At 38.8% G+C, this 17,704-nt stretch overlaps 1 protein-coding gene across 1 annotated transcript in view; it reads left to right on the top strand.

Annotated features, from left to right (window-relative positions):
- LOC128640533 (VPS10 domain-containing receptor SorCS1-like) overlaps nt 1–17,704 on the top strand; it is a 1,407,808-nt gene that overhangs the window by 1,358,392 nt on the left and 31,712 nt on the right. The window contains 2 exon segments of the mRNA XM_053693005.1: nt 7,076–7,181; nt 7,271–7,434. Of these exon segments, the coding sequence (XP_053548980.1) occupies nt 7,076–7,181; nt 7,271–7,434 (270 nt within the window).

Genomic DNA, 17,704 nt, shown 5'->3' with positions numbered 1-17,704 from the left:
AAATGATCATGTCATACTGCTTCTAACTGGCTGACTGATCATGTCATATTGCTTCTAACTAGTCGACTGATCATGTCATACTGCTTCTAACTGGCCGACTGTTCATGTCATACTGCTTCTAACTGGCCAACTGATCATGTCATACTGCTTCTAACTGGCCGACCGATTATGTCATACTGCTTCTAACTGGCCGACCGATCATGTCATACTGCTTCTAACTGGCCAACCGATCATGTCATACTGCTTCTAACTGGCCGACCGATCATGTCCTATTGCTTCTAACTGGCCGACCGATCATGTCATACTGATTCTAACTGGCCGACTGATAATGTTATACTGATTCTAACTGGCCGACCGATCATGTCATACTGCTTCTAACTGGCCTACCGATCATGTCATACTGTTTCTAACTGGCTAAATGATCATGTCATACTGCTTCTAACTGGCCGACCGATTATGTCATACTGCTTCTAACTGGCCAACTGATCATGTCATACTGGTTCTAACTGGCCGACTGATCATGTCATATTGCACTGGCCGATCGATCATGTCATACTGCTTCTAACTGGCCGACCGATCATGTCATACTGCTTCTAACTGGCCAACTGATCATGTCCTATTGCTTCTAACTGGCCGATCGATCATGTCATACTGCTTCTAACTGGCCGACCGATCATGTCATACTGCTTCTAAATGGCCGACCGATCATGTCATACTGCTTCTAACTGGCCAACTGATCATGTCATATTGTTTCTAACTGGCCAACTGATCATGTCATACTGCTTCTAACTGGCCAACTGATCATGTCATATTGCTTCTAACTAGCCGACCGATCATGTCATACTGCTTCTAACTGGCCAACTGATCATGTCCTATTGCTTCTAACTGGCCGAATGATCATGTCATACTGCTTCTAACTGGCCGACCGATCATGTCATACTGCTTCTAACTGGATGACCGATCATGTCATACTGCTTCTAACTGGCCAACTGATCATGTCATGCTGCTTCTAACTGGCCGACTGATCATGTCATAGTGCTTCTAACTGGCCAACCGATCATGTCATACTTCTTCTAACTGGCTGACTGATCATGTCATACTGCTTCTAACTGGCCGATCGATTATGTCCTACTGCTTCTAACTGGCCAACTGATCATGTCATACTGCTTCTAACTTGCCAACTGATCATGTCATACTGCTTCTAACTGGCCGACTGATCATGTCATACTGCTTCTAACTGGCCGACTGATCATGTCATACTGCTTCTAATTGGCTGACCGATCATGTCGTACTGCTTCTAACTGGTTGACTGATCATGTCATACTGCTTCTAATTGGCTGACTAATCATGTCATACTGCTTCTAACTGGCTGACCGATCATGTCATACTGCTTCTAACTGGCCAACTGATCATGTCATACTGCTTCTAACTGCCAACTGATCATGTCATACTGCTTCTAACTGGCCAACTGATCATGTTATACTGCTTCTAACTGGCCGACTGATCATGTCATACTGCTTCTAACTGGCTGACTGATCATGTCATACTGCTTCTAACTGGCCTACTGATCATGTCATACTGTTTCTAGCTTGCTGACAGATCATTTCATACTGTGTCTAGCTTGCTGACTGATCATGTCATAATGTGTCTAGCTTGCAGACTGATCATGTAATACTGTGTATAGCTTGCAGACTGATCATTTCATACTGTGTCTAGCTTGCTGACTGATTATGTCATACTGTGTCTAGCTTGTGACTGAACATGTCATACTGTGTATAGCTTGCAGACTGATCATGTAATACTGTGTCTAGCTTGCTGACAGATTATTTCATACTGTTTCTAGCTTGCTGACTGATCATGTCATACTGTATTTAGCTTGCAAACATGTCATACTGCTTCTAACTTACCGACCGATCATGTCATACTGCTTCTAACTGGCCGACCGATCATGTCATACTGCTTCTAACTGGCCGACCGATCATGTCATACTGCTTCTAACTGGCTAAATGATCATGTCATACTGCTTCTAACTGGCCGACCGATTATGTCATACTGCTTCTAACTGGCCAACTGATCATGTCATACTGGTTCTAACTGGCCGACTGATCATGTCATATTGCTTCTAACTGTCCGACCGATCATGTCATACTGCTTCTAACTGGCCAACTGATCATGTCCTATTGCTTCTAACTGGCCGATCGATCATGTCATACTGGTTCTAACTGGCCGACTGATCATGTCATATTGCTTCTAACTGTCCGACCGATCATGTCATACTGCTTCTAACTGGCCAACTGATCATGTCCTATTGCTTCTATCTGGCCGATCGATCATGTCATACTGCTTCTAACTGGCCGACCGATCATGTCATACTGCTTCTAACTGGCCAACTGATCATGTCATATTGCTTCTAACTGGCCAACTGATAATGTCATACTGCTTCTTACTGGCTGACTGATCATGTCATATTGCTTCTAACTGGCTCACCGAACATGTCATACTGCTTCTAACTGGCCAACTGATCATGTCCTATTGCTTCTAACTGTCCGACTGATCATGTCATACTGCTTCTAACTGGCCAAATGATCATGTCATACTGCTTCTAACTGGCTGACTGATCATGTCATATTGCTTCTAACTAGTCGACTGATCATGTCATACTGCTTCTAACTGGCCGACTGTTCATGTCATACTGCTTCTAACTGGCCAACTGATCATGTCATACTGCTTCTAACTGGCCGACCGATCATGTCATACTGCTTCTAACTGGCCGACCGATCATGTCATACTGCTTCTAACTGGCCAACCGATCATGTCATACTGCTTCTAACTGGCCGACCGATCATGTCCTATTGCTTCTAACTGGCCGACCGATCATGTCATACTGATTCTAACTGGCCGACAGATCATGTCATACTGCTTTTAACTGGCCGACTGATAATGTTATACTGATTCTAACTGGCCGACCGATCATGTCATACTGCTTCTAACTGGCCTACCGATCATGTCATACTGTTTCTAACTGGCTAAATGATCATGTCATACTGCTTCTAACTGGCCGACCGATTATGTCATACTGCTTCTAACTGGCCAACTGATCATGTCATACTGGTTCTAACTGGCCGACTGATCATGTCATATTGCTACTAACTGGCCGATCGATCATGTCATACTGCTTCTAACTGGCCGACCGATCATGTCATACTGCTTCTAACTGGCCAACTGATCATGTCCTATTGCTTCTAACTGGCCGATCGATCATGTCATACTGCTTCTAACTGGCCGACCGATCATGTCATACTGCTTCTAAATGGCCGACCGATCATGTCATACTGCTTCTAACTGGCCAACTGATCATGTCATATTGTTTCTAACTGGCCAACTGATCATGTCATACTGCTTCTAACTGGCCAACTGATCATGTCATATTGCTTCTAACTGGCCGACCGATCATGTCATACTGCTTCTAACTGGCCAACTGATCATGTCCTATTGCTTCTAACTGGCCGAATGATCATGTCATACTGCTTCTAACTGGCCGACCGATCATGTCATACTGCTTCTAACTGGATGACCGATCATGTCATACTGCTTCTAACTGGCCAACTGATCATGTCATGCTGCTTCTAACTGGCCGACTGATCATGTCATAGTGCTTCTAACTGGCCAACCGATCATGTCATACTTCTTCTAACTGGCTGACTGATCATGTCATACTGCTTCTAACTGGCCGATCGATTATGTCCTACTGCTTCTAACTGGCCAACTGATCATGTCATACTGCTTCTAACTTGCCAACTGATCATGTCATACTGCTTCTAACTGGCCGACTGATCATGTCATACTGCTTCTAACTGGCCGACTGATCATGTCATACTGCTTCTAATTGGCTGACCGATCATGTCGTACTGCTTCTAACTGGTTGACTGATCATGTCATACTGCTTCTAATTGGCTGACTAATCATGTCATACTGCTTCTAACTGGCTGACCGATCATGTCATACTGCTTCTAACTGGCCAACTGATCATGTCATACTGCTTCTAACTGCCAACTGATCATGTCATACTGCTTCTAACTGGCCAACTGATCATGTTATACTGCTTCTAACTGGCCGACTGATCATGTCATACTGCTTCTAACTGGCTGACTGATCATGTCATACTGCTTCTAACTGGCCTACTGATCATGTCATACTGTTTCTAGCTTGCTGACAGATCATTTCATACTGTGTCTAGCTTGCTGACTGATCATGTCATAATGTGTCTAGCTTGCAGACTGATCATGTAATACTGTGTCTAGCTTGCAGACTGATCATTTCATACTATGTCTAGCTTGCTGACTGATTATGTCATACTGTGTCTAGCTTGTGACTGAACATGTCATACTGTGTATAGCTTGCAGACTGATCATGTAATACTGTGTCTAGCTTGCTGACAGATTATTTCATACTGTTTCTAGCTTGCTGACTGATCATGTCATACTGTATATAGCTTGCTGACTGACCATGTCATACTGTATTTAGCTTGCAAACATGTCATACTGCTTCTAACTTACCGACCGATCATGTCATACTGCTTCTAACTGGCCGACCGATCATGTCATACTGCTTCTAACTGGCCGACCGATCATGTCATACTGCTTCTAACTGGCTAAATGATCATGTCATACTGCTTCTAACTGGCCGACCGATTATGTCATACTGCTTCTAACTGGCCAACTGATCATGTCATACTGGTTCTAACTGGCCGACTGATCATGTCATATTGCTTCTAACTGTCCAAACGATCATGTCATACTGCTTCTAACTGGCCAACTGATCATGTCCTATTGCTTCTAACTGGCCGATCGATCATGTCATACTGGTTCTAACTGGCCGACTGATCATGTCATATTGCTTCTAACTGTCCGACCGATCATGTCATACTGCTTCTAACTGGCCAACTGATCATGTCCTATTGCTTCTATCTGGCCGATCGATCATGTCATACTGCTTCTAACTGGCCGACCGATCATGTCATACTGCTTCTAACTGGCCAACTGATCATGTCATATTGCTTCTAACTGGCCAACTGATAATGTCATACTGCTTCTTACTGGCTGACTGATCATGTCATATTGCTTCTAACTGGCTCACCGAACATGTCATACTGCTTCTAACTGGCCAACTGATCATGTCCTATTGCTTCTAACTGTCCGACTGATCATGTCATACTGCTTCTAACTGGCCGACCAATCATGTCATACTGCTTCTAACTGGCCAACTGATCATGTCATACTGCTTCTAACTGGCCAACTGATCATGTCATACTGCTTCTAACTGGCCGACTGATCATTTCATACTGTGTCTAGCTTGCTGACAGATCATTTCATACTGTGTCTAGTTTGCTGACTGATCATGTCATACTGTGTCTAGCTTGCAGACTGATCATGTAATACTGTGTCTAGTTTGCAGACTGATCATTTCATACTGTGTCTAGCTTGCTGACTGATTATGTCATACTGTGTCTAGCTTGCTGACTGAACATGTCATACTGTGTATAGCTTGCAGACTGATCATGTAATACTGTGTCTAGCTTGCTGAAAGATTATTTCATACTGTGTCTAGCTTGCTGACTGATTATGTCATACTGTATCTAGCTTGCTGACTGACCATGTCATACTGTATTTAGCTTGCAAACTGATCATGTCATACTGTGTCTAGCTTGCTGACTGATCATGTCAAGCTGTGTCTAGCTTGCAGACTGATCATGTCATACTGTATCTAGCTTGCAAACTAATAATGTCATACTGTGCCTAGCTTGCTGATTAATCATGTCATACTGTGTCTAGCTTGCTCACTGATCTTGTCATACTGTGTCTAGCTTGCTAACTAATCTTGTCATACTGAGTCTAGCTTGCCGACTGGACTGATCATGTCATACTGTGTCTAGCTTGCAGACTGATCATGTCATACTGTGTCTAGCTTGCTGATTGATCATGTCATACTGTGTCTAGCTTGCTGACTGATCATGTCATACTGTGTCTAGCTTGCTGACTGATCTTGTCATACTGTGTCTAGCTTGCTGGCTGAACATGTCGTACTGTGACTTGCTTGCTGACTGATCATGTCATACTGTGTCTATCTTGCTGACTGAACATTTCACACTGTGTCTAGCTTGCCGACAGATCATGTCACACGGTGTCTAGCTTGCAGACTGATTATGTCATACTGTGTCTAGTTTGCTGACTGAACATGTCACACTGTGTCTAGCTTGCCGACAGATCATGTCACACGGTGTCTAGCTTGCAGACTGATTATGTCATACTGTGTCTAGCTTGCTGACTAATCATGTCATACTGTGTCTAGCTTGCCGACTGGACTGATCATGTCATACTGTGTCTAGCTTGCAGACTGATCATGTCATACTGTGTCTAGTTTGCTGATTGATCATGTCATACTGTGTCTAGCTTGCTGACTGATCATGTCATACTGTGTCTAGCTTGCTGAACATGTCGTACTGTGACTTGCTTGCTGACTGATCATGTCGTACTGTGACTTGCTTGCTGACTGATCATGTCGTACTGTGACTTGCTTGCTGACTGATCATGTCATACTGTGTCTAGCTTGCCGACAGACCATGTCACACTGTGTCTAGCTTGCAGACTGATTATGTCATATTGTGTCTAGTTTGCTGACTGATCATGTCACACTGCTTCTAACTGGATGACAAAACATGTCCTGATTGGCAGCTGCAAGACTTGTATACATTTTAAAGATATATTAAAACAATACATGTTGTGGTGGTTTTTCATTGTCAACTAATAAAGCTATTGTGTTGTCTCTAAACCAGATCAAACAGTGTGCAAAATCTTTCCATATCATGTGCACTTCGTGCTAGTTTCAATTTACATTTAAACAGCTTATATTTAACTTTTTCATGACAAAAATATTTTAATGTATTTAATTATTCATCTTTCATATCCATGAAAGAAAATAATAACTTTTTATTAAATGTTGTGGACGGGCACACAATAGATATTGCCCCTATTAAATACTGTAAATGGAATAATGCAAGTTCATTTGTTGTTTCCAGCCCCTTTGGTGGACCTGACTCCGAGTCACAGTGGCTCTGCAATGCTGATGCTCTTGTCCGTAGTCTTTGTGGGATTGGCTGTCTTTGTCATCTATAAATTCAAAAGGTAATCTCAGTCCTGTTGCTCTTCTCAGGAGTGACCAACACTTGGCAACCACTTTCTACAGCAATGATGGTCTTTGTTGATGTTTTTAGGAAAATTCCGGGAATTAATGTTTATGCACAGATGCAGAATGAGAAAGAGCGAGAGATGGTCAGTCCAGGCAGTCACAGTGAGAGCATGTCACCTATTGATACTCACTCTCAGCCGAAGGGTCCTGAGCAGCCGTTACAGGGCAGCGTGACAACACGGCCCATAGGTAAATAAATTGCAAGTAGCTAGTCCTGTTTGGCTGTACGGGAACCCGACTGACTAATCCTGCCTGTCTGAGTGACTGTATACTGAGCACTGTGTATAACCCTTCTTTCCTGATTGTACCTTTTATATTCTCTCTAATCCTTTGTTGTATCCTTGTCTTAACTAACACTCGTGCTTCAATGTCTTTACTATTGAAGCTTCTGTGAAAGGAAGGAATGTCTCATCATGGTATGTCAGTAATTCAGAAGACAGCTCATCTTCCAAAGGCTGGAATAAAGACAAAGTGCAACATTTTCAAATGCAATGTTTTTTTTTTTTCTTTCTTCATAAAATGTTGTCTCCTCTCTTAAAGAGACGTGAAACCTATTGTTTTCTTCTTTCATGATTCTGTTACAGCATACAATTAAAAAAAAAAAAAAACTTTCCAATTTAATTTGACAATCAAATTTACTTTATTCTCTTGATATCTTTTGTTGAATAGCATACTTAGTAGACTCAGGGCATGCATATGTCTGGAACACTACGTGGCAGCATTTTAGCATCAATGCTGTTAACAAAGTTATACACTTTTTGAGCACTAGATGGAAGCAATGTATACAATTGTTAAAAACATTGATGCAAAACTGCTGTCATATAATGCTAGATTCACATGAACACTCATGAGCCATGGTACGCTCCTTTTTAAATCATAAAAGTAATGGTTTTGTTTTCATGCGCTTTTAATCTTTCAGTTAGAGAGACCGTTATAGCAGATAATTGACCATAGCAATAGAGATAAGATAAGTTTTCATAAAAAGCCTTTCAATTGGTAATGTGTAGGACTTTAAATACATGCAAATACATATAAATACATATACAAGTAAACACATATACAAGTAAATACATATAAATACATGTACAAGTAAATACATATAAATACATATATAAGGAAATACATATACAAGCAAATACATATAAATACAAATAAAAATACTGCAAATACAATTACATGCAAATACATATACATGCAAATAAAAATACTGCAAATACAAATACATGCAAATACATATAAATACAAATAAAAAATACATGCAAATACAAATACATGCAAATACATATAAATGCAAATAAAAAATACATGCAAATACAAATACATGCAAATACATATAAATGCAAATATATGCAAATAATGCTAATACAAATACATATAAATGCAAATACATGCAAATATAAATACATGCAAATACTACAAATACAAATACATGCAACTACTGCAAATACAAATACATGCAAATACAAATACTGCTAATAGAAATACATATAAATGCAAATACAAATACTGCAAATACAAATACATGCAAATAAAAATCTGATTGGCTGATTGAATCAGCCAATCATATTCAAGTTCAATCCGATTGGCAGATCCAATCCGCCAATCAAATTGAGCTCGCATTCTTTTGGCTGATCGAAACAGCCAATAGAATGCGAGCTCAATCTGATTAATCTGATTAATTGTAATTTAGGTTAGGATTTATTTTACAGGTGATTTTGTATTTCTTTTAGCTAGGTAGTTATTAAATAGTTAATAATTATTTAATAACTATTCTAACTAGCTAAATAAATACAAAGATACCTGTAATAAATATAAATCCTAAAATAGCTACAATATAATTATTATTTATATTGTAGCTATCTTAGGTTTATTTTACAGGTAAGTATTTAGTTTTAAATAGGAATAATTTATTAAATATAGTGTAGTGTAGGTGTAATTGTAACTTAGGTTAGTTTTTATTTTACAGGTATTTCTCTTTATTTTAGCTAGGTAAGCTATTAAATATTTAATAACTATTTAATAGCTATTGTACCTAGTTAAAATAAATTGAAAGAATTTAAAATAAATATAAATCCTAAAATAGCTACAATATAATTATTTATATTGTGCTATAGTAGGGTTTATTTTAAAGTAAGAATTTAGTTTTAAATAGGATTAATTTAGTTCATAATAGAAATATTATTTAGATTTATTTAATTAATATTTAAGTTAGGGGGGTGTTAGGGTTAGTGTTAGACTTAGGTTTAGGGGTTAATAAATTTATTACAGTGGCGCGGTGTAGTGGGGGGCAGGATAGGGGTTAATACATTTATTATAGGTGGCGACGGTGTAGGGGGGCAGATTAGGGGTTAATAAATTTAATATAGGTTGCGGCAGGGTCAGGGAGCGGCGGTTTAGGGGTTAATAAATATATTATAGTTGCGGTGGGCTCCGGGAGCGGCGGTTTAGGGGTTAATACATTTATTATAGTTGCGGTGGTCTCCGGGAGCGGCGGTTTAGGGGTTAATATGTATAGAGTAGCTTGCGGTGGGCCGGGAGCGGCGGTTTAGGGGGTAATAACTTTATTTAGTTGCGGCGGTGTAGGGGGACAGATTAGTGGTGTTTAGACTCGGGGTACATGTTAGGGTGTTAGGTGCAGACATCTCCCATAGTAATCAATGGGATGTCTGTCAGCAGCGAACATGAACTTTCGCTATGGTCAGACTCCATTGATTCCTATGGGATCCGCCGCCTCCAGGGCGGCGGATTGAAAACCAGGTACGCTGGGCCGTAAAAGTGCGAGCGTACCTGCTAGTTTTTTGATAACTAGCAAAAGTAGTCAGATTGTGCCGCACTTGTGTGCGGAACATCTGGAGGACGTAAGAATTGATCTGTGTCGGACTGAGTCCGGCGGATCGAAGTTTACGTCACAAAATTCTACTTTTGCTGGTCTCTAGCCTTTGATAACTAAGGCGAATCAGCCTCGCCAAAAATACGCTGCGGAATTCCAGCGTATTTGAGGTTGACGGCTTGATAACTAGGCCTCTATGAGTGTATTTGGGGATTAATTTGCTAATAAATAACCATGACCCTGCTGTTTCATATGGGAATCATCTGCAGGGCAGGAGAGGTGCAGCAGCTTAAACTTAAATAAAACTAAAAGGACAGTCTAGCCAAAATTAAACTTGCATGATTCAGATAGGGCATGTCATTTTAAACTCTCAAATTTACTTTTAATATCAAATTTGCTTTGTTCGCTCAGTATCTTTGTTGAAAGCTAAACCTAGGTAGGATCATATGGTAATTTCTTAGCCCTTAAAGGTCATCTCTTATCTCAGTGCATTCTGACAGCTAGACGGTGTTAGTTCATGTGTGCCATAAAGATAACACTGTGCTCACTCCTGTGGAGTTATTTATGAGTCAGTACTGATTGGCTAAAATGCAAGTCTGTCAAAAGAACTGAGATAAGGGGGCAGTCTGCGGAGGCTTAGATGCAAGGTAATCACATAGGTAAAACGTATATTATTCTAACAGTGTTGGTTATGCAAAACTAGGGAATGAGTAATAAAGAGGTTATCTATCTTTTTTTTTAATTTTTTTTTTTATTGAGGTTGTGAAAGATATTACATACGATATTCACACATAAGCAAAAATAACAATGTGATAATACATACACCTTAGCTAATAGGCATAGCACAAATACGGTACAGTAAAAACTCTAGACATGGAATCCGTACATCTCTAAACAAGTTTGGATTATCTATCTTTTTAAACAATACAACATCTCAAGTAGACTGTCCTTTAAAATTATAGTTAGTGTAAGTGGTGCAAGCCAGCAGCAGCCCAAAAAAGATGATCTATTTATTTTTTTATTTATTTTAATGTCAAAACAAAATCAACCAACTTTTTTCTTGCTTGCATTATTTTTTTCTATTATTATTTTTATTAAAAGGACATTCATTTGTTCATTTATCTTTTTGATGTTTTGTTTTTCATTCTCCCAAAAACAAATGCACATGTAAATTAAAGTAATATACCATTATCAATTGTGCACTTTATACTAAGGGGCCAATTTATTAATGTGCGAGCGGACATGATACGATGTAGCGTATCATGTCCGCCGGAAATCGATAAATGCCACAGCATATGCTGTTAGCATTTATCATTACACAAGCAGTTCTTGTGAACTGCTTGTGCAATACCACCCCCTGCAGATGGCCGTTAGCAGGGGGTATCAATCAGTCCGATTGTTTAGGATTGGGCGGATTGATGTCCGCGGCCTCAGAGCAGGTGGACAAGTTATGGAGCAAGGGTCTTTAGACCGCTGCTTCATAACTCCTGTTTCCGGTGAGCCTGAAGGGAACGGAGCTTGATCATTTGGCCCCTAAGGCTCACTGGCTTTTATATACTTCTTACTAATGCTCATTGTACGTGTACATTTCTCTTTGGTAGAAAAGCGATTGAGTTTATACATCTAAAATGAGTGGAATATGTAGCACAAAAGATTAAAAAAGCTATATATTATGGTTAGATCATAACTTTAGATTGATGAGGAGTTTTTTTTAATGTTATAGACAGGATTAAAAAAATTACTGAAATCTGCTATAATGAATGACTGGAGATTTGTACTCAACTGAAAGTGTTAAAGATTTTAAATAAAAAAATCTTTGTACAGAGAGGTCTTTGGGGTAAATTTAACAAGCAGCGGACGCTGTTATCTATCTCAGTAGTTTCTGGCTCACCGGTAACATAATTTAAGACCGCTGCTCCTTAACTTCTCTATCACCTTTTAGGTGGTGGACCTCAATCATCCCGATCAGATACAATTGGGATGATAGACACCCTCTGCTAACTGCCAATTGGCCGCAAATGTGCAGGGGCGGCATTGCATAAGCATTGCACTATAAATGCTTGTGCAATGTTAACTGCCGGCAGCATTTAGCTACAGTGAATCATGCCCGCCCGACATATAATAAATTGGCCCTTTTGTATCTACTTGTGCTTTTGAAAAAACTCAGCATCAGTGGTTTCTACATTTTTTGAGGCTCTAATTTATTACTAAAAATGTCCATTATTAAATTATTAAATTATTAAATGATTAAATGATTAAATGATTAGACAAGTTTGTGAGCATTCCTATTGTCATTATCTGACTGCTGTTTTGTAGGTAAGATTTCTCATTTTTCACATATATACTGTAGAACGTTCAAAGGAATGAATGTCATTGGATGATATTTGTGGGCCAATTTATCATGGCCCAAATGGGGGCCAAATTACCCTGTTTCTGCAGGCTCGCCTGAAACAGGAGTTAAGAAACAGCGGTCTTAAGACCGCTGCTCCTTAACTCGTATGCCGCCTCTGAGGCTGCAGACATCAATCTGCCCGATCGCATACGATCGGTTGATTGACACCCCCACTAGCAGCCGATTGGCCACGAATCTGCAGGGGGAGGCATCACACAATTATAAAAAGCAGGTATGCTGTCAGCATTTATCGATGTCTGGTGGACATGAACGCTACAGCGGATCATGTCCACCAGACAAATGATAAATCGGACCCATGGTGTGTTTTCAAATTAGTAAAAACAAAACTAGAAAATATAATGTGAAATATAAACAGTATATATATTTATATAGTTTCTCTCTCTCTCTCTCACTCTCTCTATATATAAAATATAATATAGCTAATTCCCATATATTAAACACTGTGTTTAGCAATGATTTTTCTAATGCTTTCAATTAATTTTTGCCTATATAATGCATACATACTTTTATTTTGTATTTTTATTAATTTATTTAATTATTCATTGACAAGTGAGGAAAAGTATACTCATTACATTTGCTTGTAAGTTTACACAATCCAAGAAAGTGAAGAAAATCTAATCTATGTATATTGTATATATAATTTTGACAATTATTCTACTTTAAAACACTATCTTCTTGACAACTATTCTACTTTTAACCCTTTCACTGCTGGGAATTTCAGAGAAGAACTTGCCTAGAATACCTAATATTTTTTAGCATTTTTGCTCTCACTTTAAACAGAAATAGAGGCTTGTTTTCTTTTTTTTATTTACCTGTCAAAGCTATATAATTTTTTTAAGTAGACAACCCAAGTTATTGTTGATTGTTCTAGGTCCATTTTAGTATATTTCATGTCACCATTTCACTGCCAAATGCGATCATATAAAAAAAAATGTTACCTTTTTCACAAACTTTTGAAGTGTCACTGAAATTATTTACATATTGTTTGTGCAATCATGGCACACATGATTATAAAAGCTTCTCTGCGATCCCCTTTGTTCAGAAATAGCTGACATATATGGCTTTGCAATTGGTTTTTGGTAATTAGAATGCCGCTAATTGAAGCTGCGCACCACACTTCTATTATTCCTGGCAGTGGAGTTATTTAGGTAGCTTGTTACATTAATTGTAGCTGTAGTGTAGAGATTACCCTCCCACCTGACACCTCCCACCCCCTCATCCCTACCTGATCCCTCCCAAACAGCTCTCTTCCCTCCCTTACCCCCACTGGTCACCACGATCATAGGTACTGGCCGACAGTCTGCCAGTACGCATTTTATGGTTTTTTTTATGCAGTGTAATGATCCTCCTCAACCCTCCCACCTCCCTGCCCCCCCAAATAGCTCTCTAACCCTCCCCTTCCCACTAATTGCGACCAACTTTAGTACTGTCAGCTGTATGCCAGTACCAATAAATACATATATTTTATGTTTTTTAATATTTTGTTTTGTTTATTTTGTAGTGTAGTGGTCCCCCCACCTCCCTCCTCTGGTGATCATTAGTTAGGTTTGACCCAAACGCCCACCCCACCTTGTTTGCAGTATGAACACTTCCAATTTCTGTTTCTCCCTTCATTTATTTTCTTAGTAGGGCCATCCCACTCCCTCCCCTCTCCACTGCTGGACCTTCCACCCGCCTCCCACTTTCCCTCCCACAGCTCCCTCCGGCATCAGCAAATGATCGTTACAGACAGTGACACAAACAGTGTCACTGTCTGTGTTAATCTGGCATCTACCGTCATATGGAACTAGAGTACCGATTGTGCTCTAGTTCCATATACAGGCAAATGCCTGGAGCTCAGTAACTTTACAGCCAAGCCTGCTGGAGCTTCTTGCGGCTTGGACATCTAATGTACTTCATGTGGTACGATAGGCAAAGTACTGCATGACATATATATATATATACGTCATTTTGGGTTAAGGGGTTAAAGTTTCACTTGGCAAACATTTATTGGATTGGGGTGAAAATGAACACAATTCATTTATGATAGCTAAAAAGTGTTAAACTGCAAAGTTAAAAAAATCCAATACTAATACAAAAGTAGACATGGGCATTCAGATGCTGTTAGCGGATGAAGGCTGCCGTTCATGCTGTTCTGCTATTTTTGGAGAGAAAATTGCAACAAACTACTATCTGGATTTGCACGGATTGTATCCGAATGCCCATATGTAACAAAAGTGTTTTATGTGGGTCTGGTAAAACATGGTGACTTTTAGTGAGAAAAATAAAGAATAAAGAGAGTAAAGGCAGTATGACATGTAAATAAAACCTATAATATAAATATATATATTTTTTTTAATTGACTAGAATGGTCTCAAATATGAAATTCTGAAACTAACACTAAAAATAGGTGTTATGGTCACCCCTAACCTTCTCGCTACAATGATATCACTAATCATATCTTAACCACTTCACTACCGGGAATTTCAGAGAAAAACTTGCACAAAGTACCAAATTTTTATCATTTTTGCTATTACTCAATCATATATGATCATAAAAAAAAGTTAACTTTTTTTGCAAACTTTGAGTTTCTCACTGAAATTAGTTACACCCAATTACTACATTCATAATACACATGGTTGTAATCGCTTCTCTGGGAGCCCCTTTGTTCAGAAATAGCAGACATGCATGGCTTTGTCATTGATTATTAGCAATTAGAAGGCCGCAAATTGCAGCTGCACACCACACTTTTTGAAATTCCTGGCGGTGAAAGGGTTAATTATTGTAAGGTTAATTTTTGCTGCAGTGTAGTGATTACCCTCCAACCTAACACCTCCCACTCCCAGATCCCTACATGGTCCTTTCCAAACAGCTTTCTTCCCTACTGGTGAGTACCATCTTATATACTGGCAGACAGTCTGCCAGTATGCAGTTTAGGGCTTCAAGGAGGTGGGAGTTTGAGGAGGAATCCCTACACTACAGTACACACATCTATCTATCTATCTATCTATCTATCTACCTGCTTACCTACCTACTTACATTTCTTTTGTTTCTGTCTGTCTACAAGCAATTTTAAAGGGATAGTCTACACCAGAATTGTTATTGTTTTAAAAGATAGATAATCCCTTTATTACCCATTACCCAGTTTTGCATAACCGACACAGTTATATTAATATATGTTTTACCTCTGTGATTACCTTGTAGCTAAGCATCTGCAGACTGCTCCCTTATCTTAGTGCGTTTGACAGATATGCAGTTTAGCCAATCAGTGCAGACTCATAATAACTCCACGGGAGTGATCACAATGTTATCAATATGACACACATGAACTAGCACTGTCTAACTGTGAAAAACTTTCAAAATGCTCTGAACTAAGAGGAGGTTTTCAATGGCTTAGAAATCAGTTTGAGCCTAGCTAGGTTTAGCTTTTCAAAAATACCACCAAGGGAACAAAGCAAATTTAATGATAAAAGTAAATTGGAAAGTTGTTTAAAATGACATGCCCTATCTGAATCATGAAAGTTTAATTTTGACTAGACTGTCCCTTTAAGAGTTGAATCTGTAAAATATTTACATGGATCCAAAGCTTTAAATTCAATAATTATTGTTTAATTACATAATTAAATGTATGTGCTGATGTGCCATTCCTCAATATAAAAATGTTAAAATAAAAGAGCGGTACAGCTTGATGACTTTGCATTATGGGTGTTACAAAAACATGACACCATCAGATTACCACAGTGGGAAATAGCAGGTTTGCAAACAGTCAGCTTTAGGTTATATTTTGAGAACCTTCTCTGTATTTATTTCATGAAAAAATAGCTTAGATTTAGAAAGGCTTAGACCAAGCTGTTGTGTGAATACTGTGCTGTAGGAAATTATATAAATGTTTAAATCATTTACACTTTGGAATTTAAACTAAAAGATAATTTAAGTGCTGAGGTCAAAAACTCACATTCCTATATCATTCTTTGTTTTGTGTTTATCAAAGTAAACAACTTGATTTTCTTTTAATATATGCGCTCTGGGGAGTGTTTTTACATCCTATCTCTTTAAAAACAACACAACCTAATTCCCATTATAATATTATCTGAAACCTCTTGAAAACATTAAGTGCCGAATTACGAGTGGAGCCCTATTTAGAACTTACGCTAAAGAGCTAATTGCACTAGAAGTAAACTTTTTGTGCATGTCGGGTTGAGCTTGTATTATGAGTTATAAATAAAAAAATTGTGTCCTCACGCTAACCCGATGAGCACAAACAGCTTGCTTCTAGCGAAATTAGAATATTGATTGCGCGATAACCTATTCCCGCATTGAAGTCAATGGAGAAAAAAAAAGTGGAAAAAACATAACACCCTACTCGCACGTTAACCCAAACTCATTTTCACATGCGCACTAACTCGACTGCGTAGTTACATATGTGCTATCCCGACAACATATTCACATATGTGCTAACCCGACCGTGTATTCTAATGTGCGCTAACCTGAAATGAAAATATGAATATTTCACATTTCTATGTTCTACACATAGAAATAATATGTTCTATTTATTCATAAATACACATTTCTACATATATCTGATAACATTTTGGTACAATATTTATCTATACCTATATATATATACATATACTGTATATATATATATATATATATATTTTATATATATATTACATATATATTATATATATATATATATATATATATACACACTGTGTGCAGAATTATTAGGCAAATGAGTATTTTGACCACATCATCCTCTTTATGCATGTTGTCTTACTCCAAGCTGTATAGGCTCGAAAGCCTACTACCATATTAGGTGATGTGCATCTCTGTAATGAGAAGGGGTGTGGTCTAATGACATCAACACCCTATATCAGGTGTGCATAATTATTAGGCAACTTCCTTTCCTTTGGCAAAATGGGTCAAAAGAAGGACTTGACAGGCTCAGAAAAGTCAAAAATAGTGAGATATCTTGCAGAGGGATGCAGCACTCTTAAAATTGCAAAGCTTCTGAAGAGTGATCATCGAACAATCAAGCGTTTCATTCAAAATAGTCAACAGGATCGCAAGAAGCGTGTGGAAAAACCAAGGCGCAAAATAACTGCCCATGAACTGAGAAAAGTCAAGCGTGCAGCTGCCAAGATGCCACTTGCCACCAGTTTGGCCATATTTCAGAGCTGCAACATCACTGGAGTGCCCAAAAGCACAAGGTGTGCAATACTCAGAGACATGGC

The sequence above is a fragment of the Bombina bombina genome, chromosome 9, assembly GCF_027579735.1.
Source record: "Bombina bombina isolate aBomBom1 chromosome 9, aBomBom1.pri, whole genome shotgun sequence".
In the NCBI taxonomy this organism is placed as follows: Eukaryota; Metazoa; Chordata; class Amphibia; order Anura; family Bombinatoridae; genus Bombina; species Bombina bombina.
Note: the sequence above shows the minus strand (reverse complement) of the source record. Positions and strands in the feature narration are given on the sequence as shown.